This window comes from Chamaea fasciata, unplaced genomic scaffold (assembly GCF_029207755.1).
Source record: "Chamaea fasciata isolate MVZ Bird 193981 ecotype frontalis unplaced genomic scaffold, bChaFas1.0.hap1 SCAF_9, whole genome shotgun sequence".
NCBI lineage: Eukaryota > Metazoa > Chordata > Aves > Passeriformes > Sylviidae > Chamaea > Chamaea fasciata.
The window spans coordinates 28265918-28290072 of NW_027094094.1; the positions used below are offsets into that span (position 1 = coordinate 28265918).

Below are 24155 nucleotides of genomic sequence, written 5' to 3' on the forward strand. Positions count from 1 at the left end.
ATTAATACATTAAAATGTTTAGCTTTTCCATGTCTTTTTTTCCTCCTTTTTGCCTTTAGTAACAGTCTCATGCTAAAAGCCTGCCATTTCTGTTGGAGAAAGAGAATTCCAAGGAAAAAATCCACTGTAAGCGTAAGCCTAATCTCCCTGTCCCCTGGATTTTCTGTCTACAGTTCTCTCTACATTTTGCACAACGACTCGACAAAACATAAAAGTGAGTAGTCAAGAGAAAGAGATACTTATTAGAATTATGACCTTTATTTTTATTCACTAGAGCAACATTGAGGAAAGAATTTTTACGTACAGGTTTTTTAATCAACTTTACAAGCAAATTCCAATATACAGTATTTACTCTGGCCTGGGTTAAAAAACCAAAAACAACAAAGCAGATAGTAAGGGTACCTCTTGTTTTAGCTAGTATTGAATTGAAGATTTTGCTACACAGGAGTTATGTTGGTTTTATGGTGGTGCTTTTACAATTAAGTAGGCAGTGAGCAGCTTTACATAACAGTGACTGAATTTCCTTGATAGCACAGTTGTAAGATGACTGCACTGAGCCCTACCACTAGGGTCACATTAAACCCACTCTGCTCAGAAAAAGCCTCTGTAACGAGATAAGGAACAGCTACGGAAGCCAAATTCAAGAACTGATTTCCATTTGTATGGCAAGAAAATGTCCATATTAAGAGGATTATGTGCTGTGCAAAACCAAAAATACCTCCCCCCCAACATGCAACCTACCCCAGTATGACACTTTAGAATGTGCATATGGCTGTGACATGCAAAGAAAGGAAATCGCGCAAATGGTATTCAGTTTTCAGGCATCGTTACAACATTTCAGCATTGAGATCAAGGATGAAATGAACTGTACTGACCTATGATGCAGTCCAGTTGCTATGCCTACTCTCACTGCTACAAGATGGAAAGTTGAGGAACCGCTTTATTTTTTTCTTTTTTCGGAACTGTATCAAAGTTGTGTCATTTGGGATTTTCAGGGCCTTCATAATTATTTCGAGAAAGTTGGGGAGATAATATTGCACTTCTTTTCTCAAAACCGTATTCGGGGACTATTATTCTTTAAGAGCTATGCTAGTCCTACGGAAGTTTTACCATTGGCTTTGATTGGCAGTAGGAAGTGCTAGCTTCAGCGAAGGGGAAGGTAATAATGATCTGGCTGTTATCACCAGAGTTAGAATTCCATGGTTAAATTAAAGTCATTGCACAACAAAAACTCAGTACACTATATGAATACTTTTAAACATGCTAGAGTGCATATCGATCCTGTGAAAGTGATGTGAGAATACCTTGGAAACAGCAACACTACCGGGGAAATTTGTTTCAAACAAAAGCCACACACAGCAGGAGGCATCTAGATTATTTTAGGCACAACTCCAAGCAATAAAGCTCATTTAAAGTGCAATTCTGTTCTTTTCTTTTGTGTTTATTCACTTGTTAAAATGCGTAATTGCCTCTGTACGCACATACCGAACAGTAGTTTAATACTTTTGTGAATATTGCACAAAAGAATGAGAAATCAAAACAACAACAAAAAAATGGCAATAAATCAGTTTTATAAACCTAAAAAAAGACCCCTGAAGATATCAAATACTTAAATGTACACGTTTTGGATAATCTGCACCAGTACTGATGATGTATCTGCACCTTCCACAAGGTAGATACGATACCTGAAAATACTCACTTAATCCCATTTGACAAGCACTCTCAGTGCCCTCTCATCCATCACTCCCCAAACCCATCTTTTCACTGAGGTGAAGTTTCAAACTGCACTTCACCACTTCTCCCCCAGCTGCCCATCTCCTGACAGGCTTTGCCATACTCTGGACTTACTATACCTGCAACAGAACCTTCCCTGGTAAAGTCTGTAGAGCCCAAACATGCAGTTGTCTTAGAGGGATGCGAGGTTAGCAGCTGAACACAAACACAAGCCAGGCTAGCATCTGTCTCATCCATGACCAAATCCTGCTGGCTCCAGCTCAGTGTCTCACTAATCTGTCAGAACAAAATGGGGAAATGCTATAAAAATGGACTATTATCTACTTATGTTCCTTTAAGACATATATATATATACACGCCCATATAAATATAACATTCTCTTCCGGAAAGAAAAATTATGAACTGCCTTTTTTTAATAAAAACCTTGATCATCTCGATATTCTTGGCTTTATTTGCTTTGATCGTCTCCTTAATTTTCAGTAAAGGTGCAGATATGAATAAAGGTGTAGATATCTATACTTTTAAATGTAAACATAAAAATTGAAACATCACTAAATCAGGCTGACGATACCTCCAGAATAAGAAGCGAAAGATGATTAATTTCTGCCAATAACATTAGGTGAAAATTGTATTTTTACACAAAATCATATACAACTAACATTAAAATCTGCTTCTCTTCAAGGAAAGTAAACTTAAAAAACACACCTTCCATAGAAATCTATATGGACCGGAAAAGGAACGAGGAACCTGATCATTCCCTCAGCAGTCTTTAAACTCCTGAGAAACACAGTTAGCTGCCAGGAGCTAGTTTGGGGAATATAAAGAGTGAATTTATTTTTTATTTTTATTTAAGTAGATACATACACTAAATACCACTAATTCAATGCTTCTCATGGAAATAAATTATTACCAGAGTGTAACTGTTATTGCAATTTCAAGCTGTGGTTTCTGATCCTACACCAACAATTAACATTATTTGTCTTGTTACGTTTTGCTTACATTGTCATTGCCTCAGTTCACAGAAAGTCCTGCAGGTCCCTTATTTCAGACTGATTTAAGTAGTTCCGAAAAAGAATCTCCCCCTACCCATTTTCCCCCCACAAGCTTTTAATTTTTCCACTTCATTGTCAGTTAAAAAAAATTACAGTGTGAGAAACCCAAAATAATTCTTGAATATCAACTATGTACTGAAAACTCAGGTGAGATGACTCTTTTTTCCTTCACCCAACTCAGGTATCCATCAGGATACCCCCAGTTCAAGGGTTTAGATTATAGAAGCTGAATATTGAATTCATTTATGAAATGTCTACACGTACTCACTTTAATTCTCTCAAAGAAAATACTGTAATATGTCAATGTCCTACAGCCAGAGCCTAGAACAAACTAACACTGTTGCATTTTAATGAGATTATGTGCTCTTCAGGAATGGATTCTGAGCCAAGTTGTTGCAACAGCCTTCTGCTGCTGATTTTAAAACCAACTTGAGAACAGGAAAAAAAATAACCCAATTATTAAGATCCAAAGAGTCACAGGAAAGACGGGAAGAATTGGAGATGGGACATAACAACAAATTTCTGGTAAGCTTCTTCACTGCATATGCACACGTGTAACTCACATCAGTTGTGTCATGGTCCCAGAGTGCACCAAGACTACTTTCAGAAAAAATACTTCTTCTAGAGAAATGTAGATTTTTATGCTTAATTTCCCCAAAAAGCTCCTTACCAGTTATCATGCACTTCTTCAGAAATTACAAAAAAAAAAAAAAAAAAAAAACAAACAACCCAACAAAAAACGAAACAAAAAAACCAAACCAGAACAACAACAACAACAAAAACCCCCAAAACCCACATCTGAAAAACTCTTAAGAGTACCAGCTCTGGATTAGGACATACTAGGATTGCTCAAAGCAAATAAGTGGGGTTAATTTTTTCCTTTTTAAAAAATAGTTGCATTTTTAATATAAGTTTTATTCTGTAACATAGTTTCAAATTCTTACACATATGGCAAAGTTTGTGCAAAATTTCAAGTCAGGTACTTCAGAGCCTTTCAATATTAAACAGAAATCAATAAATACAAGCAGAACAATAAAACTTTAAAATATTAATTAAAATGCATGTTGTGCAACCTCAACATAGGTGTTCTGGACCCCTTATTCCCAGAGGCTCCCTACTTACCAATTCCCAAGAGCCTGCATTGGAAGGTTTGGACAATCATCCTTAGCACTGCATTTCAAGAATCTACCCGGTAATGTGTCTATTCAACACAATAAAAACATACCACAATCATTTAACAAATGAGGATGTTTAAGCGAGAAGATTTGTTTCACCCTGTGAAATCTGCCTAACATCTGTGAACAGTGAAAACGGGATAAATAAAGAACAGAGCAACTTCAAATTACAGCAAAACAAAACAACACAACCCACCCAACCCATCAGATTAAATAACATTAAATATGTCAGTCTTGAGAGAATGATAAATACAAGGATTTTTGCATAGGCCTCTGGAATACAGAGTCAGAATTATGGCCAATAAAACATCTGCTAGTCAGTCTAATTTTCTACCACTCCGACCTATCGAGTACTCAGAACCAAGAAGTTACACAGAACAGCAATTTCATTGTCTAGTAACTCAAACAGAGGTAAGAAATAATTTCTGCCATTCCTGAAATAAATAGTGCAGCATTCTGGCATTTGTGGTCACCACAGACTTCAGTATTTGCTTAATTACTAAGATTGCAATACCATCTTTATTACAGACCGACAATAAAATAAAGCACTCTCAAGAGAAACTGCACAGCTCATAACATCAGCCTCAGAACACGGCAGGGTGGACAATGCAAACCCTAAAGAAGAAGCAATTTGGAACAGTGACTCAGGATTTGCAGGCTGCAGGTACAGCAGGCTCCAAGGCAGTCACAGCACGGGAAGTGGGTAATGGCGTGGCGTCGTGCGGTGAGATGTGGGAACGGCCTCAGTGTGTCTTTGGTTTCGGGAGGCGGGAATGCCGACCGGAGGGCATGCTGTCCCCGGAATGCGAACCAGCAGAGTGTGTCTGCAGGTTTTCCTTTCTCTGCACTGGTGGCCTTGGGATGTTAGACTTTAGGGAGGTGCTCTGAGGCTCTGGAGGTACTGGTGTGGATCTCTGACTGCTCACTTGCTTGGATTTAACAAAGGACGTAGTTGGCGGGCGAAGTTTAGACACTTTCTGACTCTGTTTACCCTTTAGGTTATCCTGCCCAGATGTTGGCTGAGGCTGAGTTGAACTGCTCAGTGGTAGAAGCTCACATTCCTTGGAAGCAGCGGAATGATCTGCAGATCGTACGGGAACGGCCACAGTAGGAGGCACTAAAGCAGTTGGGGGTTTCGCGATTCTCGAAGTCTTTGGCTGAGAAGCCTGGTTTGTGAATGAGGGTTGACCTTTCACAGGTAATCCAGTCTGCACCTCTGGAGCATCAGCTCGTGCAGAGCTCTGAAAGTGGGAACGAGGTGGCAGTGTACCTTTCTTTTTACTAGCCACCTCGCCAGGGTCTTCAGTGTTTTTGTTTTTCAAATTGTCCAGATATGATGCGTTTTCATCTTTTGTGTTTAACTGTACGCTCGTTAAAGAGTTTATGTCATTCAGGCTATTTGGGAGACAGACATTTGCAGCATTTGGATTCTGATGATTTCCATTGTCATGCAGATCTGGTTTAGGATATTCACTGTGGGCCTCGATATGTGGAGTTTTTATTAGTTTTCCCTGGGCGAGGTCTGTGGAATTGGGAAGGCTGCTGGAAGGCTGTAGTACTTGAGGCTGTTGAAGAGAACATAATACAAGAATATATTAGGCAGAGAAGACACCAGATACACTCAGAATCCAACGTGAGCCGACTGGATGCTTGATAAGGGCTGTATATCTGGGTTTTTAAATCAAAACTTTGACTTCGGCAAAACAGGATGGGTCATGGGATGTGCACAAATGGAACTTGTAACTGAAGTGAAAAAAAATATACCAGCACTGAAATAAACAACAACATAAAGACAAAAAAAGAAACAGATTGGCTTTAAAAGGAAATATGAAGAAGGCATGGCTGATGGTTTCACCCAAATCTGCAGGACAGCGCAAGAATTAACATCGGTGCAGATCAATTCCAATGGAGAGCTTGACCCAATGCAACAGCTGTGTCCAGCTTTAATTTCTGCTCGCTGCACACTGACCTCAACTATCCCAACCTTTTACTGCACAGGCAGGAAAGGAGTAGGATGGACCACATGAACTTATTACAGGCCGTTTCCTTCCCTTATTGAGGCCAGAAAATCTGGTGGAACTATGTGCTAATCAGGCTACTGACTAAGCTTAGGTAACTGTTTTATCTTGAAGTGATTATAAATGGGCTGATAAAGAAACAGAGTTCATGTGAAAGTAGAGACCACACTCTACCACACTGATAACCATGGGATAAAGAGAACTGTAGAAGATTTTACATTTTATCAGAAGATACAATCTAATCAGACACGCATCAGACAAGAGAATTGCCAGTACCTCTTCTGGGTAATTTCTATTCTCTTTGCTCTGCCCTGTAAAGAGACTTAAAAGGTTAATGGTGTACTAGCTTCACAGTACATCCTAGACCTGCAACTTGGAAACAGATCTTGGAAGCGATACTAAAACTTCTGCAATTCATGGCAAACCCCAAAATCTATGAAAACCTAAATTACAGTTCTGGCAGGTTTGGATCATTTTTCCCATTTTCTTTACAAAGGAGGGGAATGGAACTCTGACCAATTAGTCATCACGCAGCTACTGGGATTCTTACCAGCTGAGAGGTTGCATGTACACAGTAAACAGGCTTATTCTGTTTACTATTGAAATAGAGTAAATAAAAAAGAAGCAAGGTTTGTGTTTGGGAGATTTGACTGAAAGTGTCATTTTAATCACTCCCCTGAATTATTCACAAGCTCTAAAGAAAAAAATCCATTATTTGTCTGGTCTTTTTACGTCGTCTTTGATCAGCAGGAAGAACGCAATGATAGCTGTGCATGCCAGATTTCTGTTACACTTTTAGGGCCATAGCCCATCTCAAGACTCTTTAGGCTTTTCATCTTTTCCCTGGCAGGATTGCTACTGAAAACTGAATCCTCAAAATTCCTCATCAAGAAAAAAAAATTAATGGTTAATGAGAGGAAAATCAAGGTTTCTCAGTCTATTTTTTATTTATGAGCAGTTTTTCCCTTTAGAATGTAACAGTTGTCTCGTGAGGAAAGGCAAAATCTGGACCAAAATCTGTAACATCAGCTATCAGTGATAGACATGTAAGGCAAATATCCTGAGCAGTCAGAACATGATTGTTGTGGAAAGAAGGAAAAGTTTTTTTTTATAAAAAGGTAAAGAAGCCTCCAAAATGGGGTCAAATGAGTACCAAAACATTATTCCTTATGTGACCCAAAACTAGCATAACTTTGTAAATCCTTCTTAACCATACAATCCTACAGGAATGAAATGCTAAACACAGTACTTCCAAACACTGAGAGAGTTACAGCTTAAATAAAATTAGTCCTCCAGATATTTTTTCCATTTTCTAGTGTTTATGTTTGGGTTAAAGAAGTTACTATCCTTCCAGTCTAGGAGGTGACAGGCAGATGTTAGCCAAAATGATTTACTGATTTGAGATCTCACCCGCAAAACCAAAACTGCTCATAATGAATGCAGAAACCAAAGCAATATGTACCCAATTCCCATGCAAATACTACAACAAATAAATCATATTTTCTAATCCCACTTGAAATAAAAAAAAAAAATTAAAATATTCATCCACAGTATTGTGTCAAATGTGGAAAATTATTGTCAGAAAATTTTTCTCCCTCAGGAAGGGGTTTTAAATGCTAGTCTTCAAAAACACAGATAAATATCTAATCTAATCAGTAAAATTGTGACTAATTATCAAATAATTCTAGCAATACTAATCAACAAAATTAAAAAATATTAAGTTACAGAAGAAACTAAATTTGTATGGAAAGTTGAGTTAAACACAAACACATCTGAAGTACAACAAAGCCATCAAGTTTTCAATAACGCTATTTTGAATTCTTCTGACAAAGGCTAGGTAGTATTTGAGCTTTTCCTTTTGGGCAATTTTGCACTTTACATATAAAAATAGCCACATACATGTTTTCCTCATTATTCTTAATAACCTTAAAAGGTCTAAGCAGCTTATTACCCAGAAAGTTAGCGATACCAAGGTAGAAAATGGCTACGTGCTCAGAATTATGAGGACACTAAAGCTCTGGTATCATCTTTGCCCCGTTGTTTTAAATTCTGTACTGCTTTCTAATTGTCTATTTTTACCCAAGATCTGTCCAATTATCACAATGACAGATTTTAATATTGTCAAACTTCTATATGCATTAACATTCAAAATGATACTAAAAGCAGCAAAATGCCACTTGCAAAATATGCACATAACAGTTCACAAGGTATCCAACCCTGACAGCTGCATTATTGTCACCCACAGCTCATATCTTTGTACTAAACACAAGTTCTCCTTTTACAAGGGAAGTCTTTGAAATTCCGACCATGTTACTGGTAAAAACAATGAGCCAGCTGAAGGACTGAAGTACTTGGTGAATTCCATCACATGAAGGAGGAGAAATAAAGAAGTATTCTGCCTTCCAGACATAGTATTTTATCTTATTTCCCACAAGTCCTTAAAAAAAAAAAAGGGTTTCATCTGCATTGTTTGGAGTGCACTTCTGGTAATATTGTGGGACAGACCATGATTTGGAATAGACTGCCATGCTACCCAGACTTCTATTTATGTCCCATAAAGAAAAAGTGCAGGTAGACAAACACCTGCACTCCTTTGAGATGTTTCTAAAATGCAAAGCTGGACTCAAAACATTTCAAGCACAATGTAACTGAAGACACTTAGTTCTCCTCAAACCGGAAGTACACTAAACAAACTGCTTTGTGCACATGCTCCATTCTGTACAAAGAAACAGATTTTTCTGCACTGGCAAGAGCTTCAAAGCCTTCCAAATATTGATGCACTAATCAAAAGTACTCAATTCACTCCCTACTTCATTAGCCTAAGAGATTTTTCTATTATTTCTCTCAAGTATAACTGGCTGTTACATCATCCAGAGAAAGATGACATTCATGACAAGGATTACCACTATTGTACCGTTATCAAACTACTGAGGTTGTATTAGCTTTGTGTTGGAAAACTGAAACATCATGTTGTACTGTTAAAGAAGTTAAAAATGTGGTCATGACAGTGATATTCATTAATTAGCTGAAAATTCCCTTCAGTTTTGCTTTGGTTATCTTGATCTCCATCTTGATTCCCTTGATAATACCTCTGTGGAATGAAATTAAGGCATTTTCTCCCTGCAGTATCTTGAGGAAGGAGGGAAGCGATGCAATGGAAAATCCGAGAACTGCATGCACATCTCCCACAGACATGCATCATGCATAGGGCAAAGAAAAAACCCAACAGTGAAAATGCGTGAGGGGGAGATGGGAATAAATCTGAAGTTGTACTGTACCACGCTTTATCACAGAAGTAATGGACTAACTTCTCAACTCCTTGCCAATGGCATAATGGAAAGCAGAGACAAGAAAAAGACAAGGACAATGATGTCAGAGGACCAAGACAAAACAGTGAGCAATTGCCATGACAGAACTGCACCTTTCACCGTTTCAATTGCAATTACCATGTCCCCCACTGGTTTTTAGTCCTCCTTTAAGAAACAAAGGTAGCAACAGTATTTAAGTAATGCAATACAAAAACATTTAGAGCAAGACCTGCATGGAATACCTTCACGCTTATAACTTCAAGGTTTTCAACAGTTCATCTCTTACATTCCAAATGGTGCAACTAAAATCTGTGTGTATTATTACAACTGCATAAAAGAGAGATCTTTGCATATATGCATATGTATGTTCAATATCTAACCCTGAACAGCAAGGTCATTAAAAGGCACAGCATTCCATCCTTGGATCATACTGCCCGTATTTTTAATAACTCATCTTCCTAGCAACTCACTCATGAGTTGGAAGAGATGACCACCACAGGTCCTTTTTGGAAAGGGGTGGAAGGGAAAGGTCACAAACCCTGCTACGTAATTCTTTCATTTCCTCATCAGTTCTGGCATCCCTCCTCTCATTGCCTTGGCCCAGGATAAGCTGTTATTTCAAACCACAGCCTGAAACAGAGAGCTCTCATTTTCCACCCCTGGAAAACATCAACATTTCACACCTTAAATCTGCAGCATTTGCTAATACTTTCTAATGAACTTTTTTTCCTTCCCTTTGATCTAGCTGCATTATATCCGTATTTCAGCATTAAAATGTAGGATTCTGCACTATGGAGAATGACTTCAAAAAATGACACAAAACAATCGTATTTTTTAAAGCATCATTCACCACAGCCATGAGGCAGGTAAAATAACTGTTAATGTGGCTAAGCATTTTTTTTTTCTTGCATAGTCTGTATAGAAAACCGAGCATGGAAAATCTTATTTTTTCAAAGAAAAATTACTTCAAGTAATATGTAATTACATCAAGGCAGGTATTGCATCTACAAATATAGATATATGTGCAAAAAGCAGATAAACATGACCATATACAAGATCAAGGGATTTTTTGCAAACATAAATTTAGTTAGGTACAAGAGACATTTCTCTTGTAGTTGACTCTGCAAGTACTGAATTTGGGAGGAAAGGAGTTTTCCTAAAAGACTCTTCTTCATATAACTGAACACTCTTGAAGCAAAAATAATTACATTTAAAAAAGGCAGTTATGTAATGATTTCAGGATGCTTTTAATAATTTGTGACAGAACTTCCCAACTAATGCTCTGGCACAACTTGGTTCTGCTAACACAAACACTTTGTATGCCTTACAAAGCCATATCAGTCAATAAAGCTTTGGAAACATCTCAGCACTGAGCAACGTGTCTTTGTTGAAAAGAAAATGCATAAAAAAGCACAGCCTGGATCTGATTTATAGTCACTGGGCATAGAGTAGCTTTCTTCCTGGTGATAACAAGCTGTGTGTCACCTGCTACAATTCCTTAGATTATCTGTCTCTAATACTTACATGAAAAAAGTCTAAATACTTCTTCCAGGACGTGCACAGTAAGTGGAGATATAACAAGTGCAATGCTTGAATAACGAAGCAGTTTTGATCAGCATTTCTGTGTGGAGAAGCACTTGGGGGTAAGGGGCCCAAAGTGGTTTAATATTCTTGTATTACAACACAAACTCTTGATTGCTTCCTTACCAATGTGTATTGTAAATGTTTGCTTCTAGAGCCGCCTCATTAAAGCTTTGTAACACAAGTGGAAAAGATTTAACTGTATTGAACAAAGTTCGAGATGTCATCAAAATCTATCCTATAACTAAAAGAACAATAAATGACCCTTACACAGGAGTTTAGTTCAAGACACGTGGGAATTACAGGAATAAAATTTTATGGTTTTTATTCCATATAAAATGACAAAATTAATGTACTGTTATCGAAGTGTTTATGATACGCAAAGTGCTGAATTGTTTCCAAGGCTAGTGACAAAACATGAAATTAATAAATGTGGAAGTATTAAAAATGAATTGTCATTTAAAGTGAAAAATATACATCCAATGCTGAAGTGTGTTGCAGTGCAGTGATATGCTAAGGCAAGTTCAGCAGCAGATGTGCTGACATTGTGACTGGTGCTTAGAGAGAACCACAAACCTACACTAGTGTAGTATTACCTAGCAGGGTAATATTTCCTGCATATATTTCCTGTACTGTACAGCAGGAGGGAAATTATTTTAGTTGGCTATACACTGTAATATGAACAGTTTACAGATTTACACCCTCATAATCTACAGTGTCTGTAAGTGATCTATGTATCCATCAGCTATCAAGAGCACAGTGAAGAAACCTGCAGAATTCACTTGCAGAGATGATATTTTAGGTTCAGGATCCAGAAGTTATGAAAGAGGTGCTTGACTTCCAAGTCTGTACAAAAAACAACCAGACAAAACCTGAGACTACTTCATGTTTCCATCATCTTCTGTGTATTCTTGCAAAAGAACACTGACATTAGTGTTTCAGGCTGTCCCACACTCAGTGGTGATGCCCAGCTCACCATTTGCCTTAAAACCCCGTATTTGGCTCAAAAACCTGAACACTGAAACCACTGAACCAAGTGGGAAAGAAGGACCCAGTAATGTTCTATTTTACAGAACTGTTCACATAGTGATAAATCATTGATTTTTCAAGAATTTCTTTTAAAAAGTCTAAGGAACCTATTAATTTTATAACATTTTTTTAATCCTGGTGTTGCTCTATAGAGTAAACCTAAAGCTTAAAGAAAAAAACTAGAACACTCCACTAGTAGAAACTTACTTTCCTAAACAATACATTAGTTATAGTTTAGGTTAATTAGTCAAGGACCCATTTTCATTTACTTAACTTCCTTTACTAGCAATTCATTGAATGCAATATATAAGATGCATACTAAAAAATCCAGCCTGCTTTAGTAACAGAAGTTTACTAGGGAATCCCAAACAAGAGGCCACCCTTGTTAGTGGAGGGATGAGGTGGAGGCTCAGAAAACCAGCAAGATTAGCAAGCAAAGTTTTCTCCTTCAGCTAAGCAGCCACTGTGAATGTTGTGACACCAGAAGCTCACATGGCAGCTGGGACAGAGTCCTCCCATTCTGACTCACCAGTCACCAAGCCCCCAAACCATAATATTTATATGCTCCTCAGGTCTAAACCTGATCTCCTTGAGGTCAGTCTCTGTTGACAGGAGAGGGAATCACCCAGGCTGTGCTACTGCTGGCCCATCCACTCAGCAACAGAAGGGACAATCATCAGATTTTGGGGTTCTACGTTCATTACACACACAGGGTCCCACATCAAACACCACAGAAAAATGAAGCACATCCCTTATTGCACAGAGAAAAGCCCATGAAACAGGCTGTGCATTCCCGATGAGTTGTTTGCATGAACATTGTCACAGAAACATCAAGAGAGTATTTGAAGCACAGTTTACAAAATACTAGATTTTTTTTTTCTGGTGATTGATAAAAGTAAGGATCATTGCAGTGTGAAATATATGTAAGTTTAGTTTTCCAAGGTGCAGCTTACTCTTCAGATCTCCATTGGCCCTGGAAATCTAACTTTGTTTCCATAATTTGACTTTTCCTTTATTTCTCGTCCAAATACACTCTTGAGCTTTGCTAGGCAAACACTGTAATTTGCAAATTACAGTACATTTTAAAAATATAACTTTAGCATTATGAAGTAGTTATATTTCTTCAAACACTTATCTGTTCAAAATGCAATACCAAAGCACAAAATAAGACTTACCATTTCTCTATGTCTACGTAAGCACACAGTTTTAAAATCAGCAATTGTCTTTTGTTTTGCAGATCCAAGCCAAGTGAACAAATGCATCTTATATCAGCCCACATTGTAGCTAGCACATAAGGAACGTTAATAAATCATGCAAGTTGTGCAACAGCCACTTCAGTGTAAGAGAAGCCTTTTTACAACAAATACCGAGAGAGGGGGGTAAAAAAAAAATTAGTTTGAGGGAAGCCATTCTGAAAAGTTAAAACTTTTTGTGAGAGACAATGCAAGTGACACTTTCCCACCAACACTTTTCTGCACAACCACGACGCGTTGACGTGAATACGCCCGCAGACGCGCACGAGCAAACAGAACACACACACACGGACAGCAGAGTGCATCACAGCCATGGAAAAACAGGGAAATGCAGCAAGCAAGACTGATGTTAAGACAGGACTGGAAACAAGGGCCTACTCGGGTTTGCCTGAAGAACTGCCGAGGTCTATTGGCATTTAATAACTGTTATAAACTAGAAGTGGTAGCTGCCGGGAGGCCGGCCGGAGAAAGCGGTTTGTTAGGCACAGACTATCGTGTATGCCTGGAGATGTGCCTGAGAGAGGAGGAGACTACGAGATGAACAGTGCGTGCAAAGGGGAAGCTGCTACTGGAACACGGTGAGGGAGATGAGTGAGAGGTACAGACTCACTCTGTCTGCGGTGCGGTGGAACACTCCGAGGGATGCCCTGGAATGAGCCCTGCCAGGGAGAGAAGGAGGGAGCAGAATACCCACCCTGTGCAGAAAGAGAGAGGGGGAGAAGTATAATAAAAAAAGAGAACAGGGAAAAACAAAGACACCAAAAAGCCACACCATTCTTTTCCTTTTTCCCCCAGAAAGGTATCATTTTATTTCCAGTTGTTCTACTTTGTAAAAGCAAACGTTACATGCTACCAGAGCCCAGATGTCCTAAACTAGTCAGAAATCTTAAAAAAATATGTAAGTACACATTTCTGTCCAAGATAGTTTAAGGGGAACAGTACAGAAACTGAGCTTATCATGATTACAATACATGATAAAACTGCACTTATACAGCTTTCAGAATTGTTTTAAAAATGCCTCACCAAGTAGTAGCTTGCTTAGTTCTAATCTACTGGGAAACCAGTCAACTTTGTTAACAACAAAAAATTTCTAATGCATAGAAACAAATTTCCCAGCAAGTCCTGGTGCTTTAGATGCCACTTCACTCCAATTTCATCAGTATTGCTTATTGTGGAAGAGGTGACATAGAACTGTTTTCCTTACACTTTGCTCTTGGAGCTTGAAAAGGATCAGGGAACTGTGCAGATCCATGCAGGGCAGGGTTTGCCTGTCAGAGCTCTCAAATAACCACAAGTGTGACACACTATGGTTCCTGTGTTCTCAAAACAAGAAAAAGTAATTTTCTTATTACTTTTCCTTTTCCCCCACATCCTTACCTTTGCAAATCCAAGCTGCAACTTCCCTCTCAAACAACACAATGTTGATTTCCTATTTCAGCAGGAGAGGTTTAAGTATTTACAATCCTTTTGCCATTTAAGCAGCTGAAAACTGCTTTTCTATGTCCCGGAACATGGGTAAGACAATAACGACTGCCTCCTGACCAACAGCAACTAACTGTGGCTACTCTGTGAGCCAGCAGGCTGAAAGTATCTGAACAGCACCTGCATGACAAAAAAGGAACCCAGTTTGCCCCTCTTCTCCAGATTCTCTGCTGCAGACCATACCACCACGGCTGTAAATAATAAACTATTTGACTTCCGTGCTTCTTCTAAAGCAGTGTTAAACATCACATTGTTTCTATAAATAAATACTCTGCTTTTATTTGTTTTAGGAGAGTTTTAAACACTTCCCTCATCCTCCAGTTATCCTTATCTAATCAGATTTTAGCCAGCACTATTCCAAGTTTCAGTACTGCTAAGATGAAACTTAACACATGCATTTAACCAAGTCTTAGGATCTGCTAGTCAGAACACTTTTCACCCAGAACAGGAAATGAAGAAAAAAGCCAGACAAGACTCCTTTATTGCTCTTCAGAGGCTGAGATAAAACAATTACTGCAGCAAAATCTAAGGGGGAAAATGAAACAAGTTCTTCAGTCTGATTATCTCTAGATGGAGGTATTGATTACCTAATGTGTTCTTAGAGTCCTCCATCAGTGGTCATTATGATCACAATTTTTAGTCTGCTGCATGCAAGGACTGGAACAGAACTAGCTTCAGTCAAGCAATGTGACAAACCAATACAATGTGCTGCATCAGCTGAATAGGTACATACATTAAATACATAAAGAGTCCTGAGAACATGATTTATCAATCAATGACTGATGAGAAAATTATCACACGCTTTGGATTTTCATAGCACGGTACAAAAGAACACCACCACATTTTACAGGTTTGTCCACATTTCATCCAGAATTGTGTCTGGGTACTGGAACACCAAGAAAAACTCTTTCCATTCTCTAAACATAACTGAATCTCCACAGTATCACCAGGCACGAGTCTGATTTTGCGCAGACTCATCCGAGTTGGCAATGGGCTTTCTCCAGATTTCTTTGCATTTTTTAACACATTCAGAAGGGAGGTGAAAATTTTATATCCTCTCCCTTTTACCCTCTGAAAGGAGAGATTAAGAGAAGCACAAGCCATCTGAGCTACAGAACAGTTAAGGCACTATTGTGAAGGCAATTAAATACTTTTATGTCTTGATACGTTTCAGAAGTTTTTAAACACCCGTATTAGCGCTTCAAAGCACAGCACTAGAAGTACAGTCTTCTCAATAATTCTTCATGCTACTTTATCATTGCTCTGACTGGAGAGGTAAATGAAGAAAGTCCAAGTAACTTCCTTGAATCTTTTGCCTGCTGAACTGGTCTCCAGGCATATTTTAATCCCCTTCTCCCAAATGCTGCAGTTGACATTGCTCCATATAGGTAAGTTTCAAATAAATACCAGATTTCCATTTTGTAATAAATGAATAAATAAATTAATTTTTTTCTAAAAATACCCCAAACAAGGGTTGTTTAATTGTACATCAAATAAGGTAACTAAAATCAACATCAATTGAAAAAGTAAGGATCAGCAGATACAGCACTGGGATTTTCTTAAGATGAGTGTTATGACTTTAAACTGATTATAAAAATTATAAAGGATGTATCAATCCCATTGATATAGCACATTAAGATTTAAGTATCTGCACATATGCCTGGCTTACAGAAAGATTAATTTTCTTTTAATAGTAATTTCTGTACAAAATTCTAGCAAAGTTATTAAGCTTTTTCTCCTTTAAACATCAACTCATATTCATCTCCTATAACTCAAATGTGCACTGAGGTTCCCAAGAAATCCAAAGAGAAGGAAAAAAGAAATACACTAATAAATACATCTCCAGATGATGGTACATATTCAAAATGCACAGATAATGTGGCAGTTTCCACTTAAAAGTAAGAAACAAGAAAAACCTGAATCTCCACTTATTTATTACAATGTCTATCAAACTCACAAACAAGGAATTCTAGAATTAAATGACGAGAACATGACTTACCTCAACTTCAATTAAAAAAACCAAACCAAACCCAAACAAAAAATACCTGATGGGATTTTTCTGGGTTCTGAAGCAACTGTTTCCACTAAGATTTTAATGCTAGACAGCAGTTTGAACAGTCCCTCCAACAGCTATTATGTGCATCCAGCCACTACTCTTAAATCCCATTTCTCTTATTTTCCACATACTGAATCTGTGAAATAGCAAAGGCATCCCCAAAGAGAAGTGAATAAGAATTTTAAAACAACATGAGATTCAGGAGTGGAAAAATAAGAGCAGCTGAGATAAAGTAGCCTACAAACCAGAAGGACAAATGTTCTTCTGAGATCCGGATGAATTGTACTATTGCTTTATGTTGTACTGAATGCTTTATGAAGTTCTGGCTCAAACTGCACTGGGAAAACCTGGTGGTTGTTTCATCTTTTAGATGTTACTATGAAGACTAAGGCCAAAGTTTCCCATTGTTAGTTATGAGCAGACTTCAACCTTAGAATAAGAAATCACATGAACAAAAGCAACTGCTTCTGCCAGAAAAGGAGAAGCTAAATATTTCTAAGCTATTGCAGCACGGTAACTTTAGCCCAACACCCAGATATTCCAGTTCTTTTCCCAAGGATACGCCAACATGCAAAACTGCTACTGCTTCAAAAAGCCTTTTCTGCTGCAGAAACAAATGCAAATACAGCCAAGATCCCTTTTTTAATCCATACAACTGGAGCTCAGAACTGGAGCCTCTGAGCACTTCATTGAGAAGGTGATTTTTGCTGCCTCTCACCAAGCACTGCCAGTTGTCTCGTACACACTCAGAGCTCCACACCATGAACAAACCTAGAATGACAGACTTCAACACTGAGGCAAACAAAATGTTTCTGCAGCAGTCTTCTCTTACTGGCCTAGCACCCAGAAAGAGCTCACGAATGAGCAGTTCTGACATGCAAAAGTCTTTCTGAAAGTATTCAGATGAAAAACATCACCAACCCAGTTTTATGTGCTGGTTTACACTAGACCAACAAGAATTGCTTGTGAAGGGTTCAAGGATCTCTCTTCCATGTAGTCTCTACTTGTCACGCACAGTCACAGCACAAGAGACAGGTGCACAATATAACCACCTAGTCCTGCTATGGTTTTGTTTCACCAAGCACATGTATAAGAACATGAAGCAAACAGCAGAGCATGGACAGTAGGAGAAATCAAGGCTGAATGTGAAGATGAACACATACAGTGACTGTAAAAAGCTGCAAGTTTAAATGAATGGTTGTGAAGCTGAAACATACAGGATGTTCAAGGCTAAGGTGGAAGGAGATACTAAAATGAGAAGAACAACAGTACACAAAGACAGACAAAGGATTACAAAGGTTCCTCCAAACAACTGATGTGAAAGGCTTTGGAATGACAAACTGGAACAAAATTCAAAAGGGAGGCAAAGAATATCTCAGTGCAAAAGTAGAGAAAAGGTGGAGCAAAGAACAAGACCATGCATGCTCCCATGCAAACTGACAGGTTCTGCTGTCATTCTAGCAGAGACAAGAATGAACTTGTACACACATTTAGGCAGCAAAGCTCATTCTCATCACTGTGAGCTGTTACCAAGGGAAAACACAGCTTTTACTGTACACACTATCTACTCTTGCAGGGAGTGGAAGAGCAACCGGCAACTAGGAGGAACTGGTTCTCACAGGCCAGAATCTTCTCCAGGTTTCTTGGACCAAATTCAGGGCTTTGAAGTGTTTGCTTGTTTGTCATTTACTTCTCAGCATCTGCCAACATTCTTTCCAGCCCAAGAAACCAAATGATTTATCAACAAAAACTTGAGTTCTAACCCGTTCACCCTCAAAGTCTTGAAAACATCAGTATTTACTCTTAGAGAAACAATCCTGCAGAGCCTGCAAGTCCAGTGTGGCAGTGGATGCTAACATTTTTCTTTCTTGTAAGCTGTCCATTAACATAATTTCTTCAGGTAATTTTTATCTTCTTCCAGGGTTTGGTGATTTTCTTCCATGATAGTAAAATCATAAGACACACTAACTGGAATGAATTCTGTACAAGAGACCTGTAAGAGATCCTTTCAAAAATGTCGTGGTCTATCCTGCCAGCAAATATTTGTCCAAGCTTTTACCCCAAGGATGGCTAACCAAGAATAAAGCACAAACAAAAAGCAGTTACCTGAATTTTGAGCATCCTGCCAGGACACGTACAAGAAATACCATGTCACAGACACAGCTCACAGGCAATAGGTAGCTACCTATCAATTTTTAGGAAGCCAAATTTCCCAAACATTTCTTCCAGCCCTTAGTTTTTCTTATGTGAGCACTAAGTCCCAAGAATTAAGTTAAAGTTACACAACTTCCACTTATGTACCTATTTACCTTTAAATATAAAAAAACCTGAAAGGACTTTGAAAAACTGTGGTCCCTGAAGAGAACAACACCAGACAAGTTTACAATCACATCAGAATGGGTCATTTTCTAGAAATATTTAATAACAAAGAAGCAATGTCAACATGACTTTTAAAAATTAATATGTTTAATGATCTCCACTTATTCATTTAGTGGCAGAACCATGAAGTGATCAGAAATACCAGCCATTTCAAATGGCCAGCTGAATCGCTGCAATTCATATGGTCTCAAATTCCAAACTGAAGTAGCTGCTTTCCACTCTCCCTGTTTCCTAGTTTATTCTAGCATCTATTCTTTTTGACACACTACATTAACAATGTTTGTTAAGGCATGTTTGAGTAAGCACTGAAAGTATTCCTTGAAACACTAAATCACTGTGTTCCCAGACTGGTACTAAATCCTGAGGAATAAACACATTGTATCAGTTCTGACTTGTATAGAATATATGGAATTCATAAACAGTCACATTAATTCTGAAAATTTTGATATCTGAAGTACCTAATATCCACCATAATTTAAAATGACTGGCAAGTCAACACTAAGAGGAAAAACTGAAGTAGTTAAATATTCATCAGAATTGAAAACTATTAACAAGCTTAAAGAAGCAAAAAGCTAAGATGCCTCAAAGGAGTCATTTTGTCATTGCCAAAACTTCAATTACAATTTGGTTTAAAAAACCAAAAAAGCTAGTCTATATAAAAAAATCTAGTCTGCATAGGTAATTTCATAAACATTAACAATATTTTATGATTTATATCGCATATAGGACCAATAAACGTGATTTTTCTTAGTGTTTATTCTTAGGTCAAGACCATTAAATTAAACTGCAGAGGAATGTTAGGAGAGCAAAACAATTTCTTTAAGAGGTTTTTTGGGATTCGAGTAGTGAGAATACGCGTTCCCCAGGTGTCTCCTTCTAGTTATTGTACTTTCTATTTATTGTACTTTCTTACAAGAAAAAAAGAGCTGATTGTGCCTCCTTTCTATTGCAAGAGACGTTTTCTGTTATTAGGTTCCAGATCAAAAATTACTTTATACATTTATATGTCTATTAGGCCAAGCAAGGAAGCATCCAAATGCATGTTAGCAGAGGAAGCATTAAAGCAGAAAGTTGAGGTCTGACCATTAGAACTGAAATTTGGCTGCACCAGCCAGACCATTGTCCTCCTTGAAGAAATCCCACATTAGGGAGTTCCTGTTTCTATTGGCAGACAGAAAGCCTGTAACTTATAAATATGCACGTGAAGACATTGAAAAAAACCCAAAAAACATGCCCAAAACATTCTGTCCAAAATTTCCCAGGATCAAAAAGCCATGAAAAGCAGCATAGTTTCAAAATTTGTTAACATTTTACGAATTTTCCCAAGTCATTCATCAATTTCATGAGAAACTTTGCACATGGATAGAAATACCAAGATGTTTGAATTGTGCATTATGGCTGGAAATATATATGTGTATCATACACATATATCCACACACCCAACCACAAATACAGCAGAGGTTCCTCCAGCTCTTAAAGATACTGTCCCTTAACCCAAACTTCCTCCTGACCCAAAAAAAAAAAAAAAAAAAATCTTTTTGAACAAAACTACAATGTAAGTTAAAAATAATATACTGGCCAACCTGACCCAAACCAGACAATTGTGCTGAGTGACTCCTCGTGCTTGAGACAGCAACTCAAATTCCCCATCTTCTCCAATATCTTTGTCTTCTCAACTAACACCACAAGTTGCACAAACTGAAACTTGTGCAGTTAAGCAACTAACTTTCCACCATTTAATCTTGTCTCTGAATCCATGTGATAAATGAGCTAGAAAAAAAGGTAGGTGGAAACAATAGCCACTAACCTTGTAACAGTATCAATGCCCAAAGCCATCCAATGAACAGCACACACAGAAAATCCAGTTGGGAAAAACAAACAATGCAAGGGCTCAGAAGCTCCAAAGAAAAAGCAGATGAAACAAATGGGATGAACCAAGATGGACATGGGGGAGCAGAGGTGTCAAAGCAAACCAAAAGCTACTTAAGGTTATAATCTTTTGACAGCAGGTTCCTATCAGACAGAAAGGAGGAGGTTGGAAAACATGGGTAATGCTGTTTGCCAGTAACTGGTGAACACACAGCGTGGTGGGGCCTCTGCTCTAGTGCTATATATTTAGAAGAGCAATTTTAGAAAGATAACAGGGGTGATTCATCTTTATTACAGGCTTACATCAAGTAACTTAATGTAGGATAAAAACAAAGAAACAAAAAAATCAAATCCATTTTTAACCTTTTAATAAAATATCCTAAGTTTTCTAGCTAGAGCAGTAGCTGAAAGACCCAAATGCTATTTGCTGCTGACTAACAAAAGCTTTGTTTAGCAAAGGTAATTTCTTCACATTATATAATATCAAATATGTTGTCCCTCCCCCATCTTAAATATTCTATTGGTGTTTCATGAAGAATGTAAATTTTACATAGTGGAAACAAATGCGATCCATGCAACAACATATGGGAATGAAGATGTCTTTTGTTAAAGTGATTTTCACACAATTATTTTTTTAATGATTCAAGCTATTAAAATGAATTATAAAAAAACCCATAAGAAATATTAATATTAACTTTTGATTTTACACTTATGCACTGAAACTTAGAATACACTGTTTCTTTTCCTCAACAAATATGAAAACATTAACAATGAAAATCTGACCAGGAAAAAACCCTAAGAGATACCTATGATTCGAAGTCAGGATATAAGAAAATCTCTTTAAGTACCACTAGATATACATGCTGGATTGACTGTAACTCAAATACTGCAAATGGTGGTTATTTAAATAGAAGATTTCTAAAGCTGAATGATTTATTTTAAAATAAATGTTTGTAATATTTGTTTACGTAACAGGGCTGCAAAAGAACTCAAGGGTTGCACAGCAGGAAGGACACTACTCACACAGAGCACAGGATCTCCTGAACAAGGCTGACTTGTGTGAGAGCCAAGGTTACAGAAGAAGAGAAGGAAAGGCAGAGAGAGGTACCCGAGCACGCAGGGCCCACTTTACTCACAGAACTCCTCCTCCAGGAGGTTTGTGTGAATTTATCGGCACACGCGCGCACTGCCCCCGGAGGGTTTTGACTGTCCTTCTGGCAGTTACATCTAGTGGCCTGAATCACCCCCAAAAAGAGAAAAAGAAACAAGAATTAGTTAGAAATTAACCAGCTGAGCCTCTTCAAAAGTACAGCCAAGGCCCAGTGGTCAGACATCAAGCATGACTTGACTGTAGAGCACAATACAATTAAACCACTATTTACAGTGCTGCACAACTGCTGCTTTGCCCAAAGGATACTGAGAAGTAATCCAGAATAAATGCTGACTTTTGGAAAGAGTTTTTTCACGTAAATTTCTGCAGCACTGGGTTCTTCAAGTCATCTTTCAGTCATTACAAATGTTAAGTTTTACCCATCTCCACAGCAGAGCTCCTCAGCTGCAGCAGTTACAGGTTACTCCAGCAATCAGGTACGTGACTGAGCAGGGAAGGAGAAACTTCCTTCAAGGACTTTCGGCCGATTTTAAAGAGTGAGACTAAGTGTACCCAAAACCCAACACTTACTGCTAAATGCTAACAAACAAGGTAACTTGGTTTGGTATGCTGTGATGTGGGATTCTGCTGTTCAAACAGCAGAGCAAACATCAAATCTTCGCCTTTCAGTTTGGTTTTAGAGGGAATGCTCCCAAGCCAGACAGGGACAGGATGAATGCCACAGCTCAGTTTTATTGCCTACACCTACAAAAGCACATGCTCAACATTTCATTAGAGATTATGGTGACACAAGTACTGTCTCCAGCTATGATAAATATGTATGGTGTGCACCTCTTGGCATCTCATCTACCCTGCCTGTAGGATCTTGCTGTGGCTTGAAATGTCTTGCAAATGTGGGGCTATTTTACGAGAATTGTCACAGCAGGTGAATTTACCAGAACCAAATGCAAAGATATACATGGCCAAATCCAAACTCAGAGCACGAGCAAAAAGGTAAAAGGCACATGTGACTTTTGCCTGAGGTCTTGTGTCTCCCTGAACCTAATTTATGATAAAGTGCCCCAATAACTTGTTCTTAGTTGCCAGATTTAATCTGACTATTCAACTTGGTTTGTATTGTTTCCTAAAAAACCAATCAACTTAGACTACTATCTTGCTCAGCTTTAAATTTTATGGTGTAATTCTTTATTAAGATAATGGACAGTGGAGATAATGGACAGTGGATAAAGGAGAGGGAAAAACAAAAACAGTAACAAAAACTTTAAGCAGAATGATAGGTCCAATCTTCGTCCGTTTTTAAAATACTTCAAGTGTAGCCTTATCTTTTCCTCACTGTTATTTTTAAGCAGCTTCTAGAATTTAATGTTCAAAACTGTTTTGGAAATTAAAGACTGTCAACAGCATTATAAACATATCCTTGCTCAGTGCCACACAAAATCATGACCAGATTATGGAATTAAAGATCCCAGGACCACAACTGGGAACCCAAACCTACCTTTGTTACAGTTAAAGGAAGAAGGAAGGAAATAGTTGCCTAAGCTCTCTTAAAGCCTTCATCAGTACTGCCTATTGAAGCTGCACTCTGCAGTGCACACCTGGGACTTGGCTAAATATTTTGGATTATACTTACAAGCTGCTGCTCTAATTGGTTGATTGTTTCATCCTTTTTCCTCAGCTCATCTTTCAGCTGCCTGATCTCATTCAGCAGATCATCCATCTGCAACAGAAGAGTGGTTTTCTGTGAGGACTGCACAACCTAAAGCAACACCTGTACAGGATGCGTGAGATCAGACATGCCTAGAGGAATGGCAGGGACACAGCACGTGCTCTCCTCCCCCCATTCACATGAGAGCGGGAAAAAGAGTGAAGAAACTTGACTAAAAGTCCATTGAAGAGGCCAAATTCAGCTGATCCACTGAATTTCCAGGGTAAGTAAATCAGCTGCATTTTTGAAGCAGTAATTCATCTGTTGTTCAAACAAGTGACATTATGTGGATGAACATGCCTAGTCAGCAAACACTACCTAAAGTTCTCTCTATCAACAACAGAAATTACTGAGCTCAGAACAAGCATTAGATTTTAAGTGTTCTTCGACTTCATGAAGTATT

The 24155-nt window shown here is 38.1% G+C and overlaps 1 protein-coding gene across 7 annotated transcripts in view; it reads right to left on the bottom strand.

The window, feature by feature from the left end:
- Positions 1–236: 236 nt before the first annotated feature.
- Positions 237–24155, bottom strand: part of CCSER2 (coiled-coil serine rich protein 2) — a 141632-nt gene continuing 117713 nt past the window's right edge. For 5 of the 7 annotated variants that reach the window (XM_066191633.1, XM_066191636.1, XM_066191632.1 and 2 more), the window contains 3 exons: positions 23678–23764; positions 22073–22171; positions 237–5526 (listed from right to left, as the gene is read on the bottom strand). In XM_066191633.1, coding sequence (XP_066047730.1) covers positions 4705–5526; positions 22073–22171; positions 23678–23764 — 1008 coding nt within the window. In that variant the 3' untranslated portion in view covers positions 237–4704. Of the gene's footprint in view, positions 5527–9257; positions 9298–13760; positions 13846–22072; positions 22172–23677; positions 23765–24155 lie in introns of all 7 variants that reach the window. The other 2 variants (XM_066191638.1, XM_066191639.1) reach the window with 2 other exon arrangements.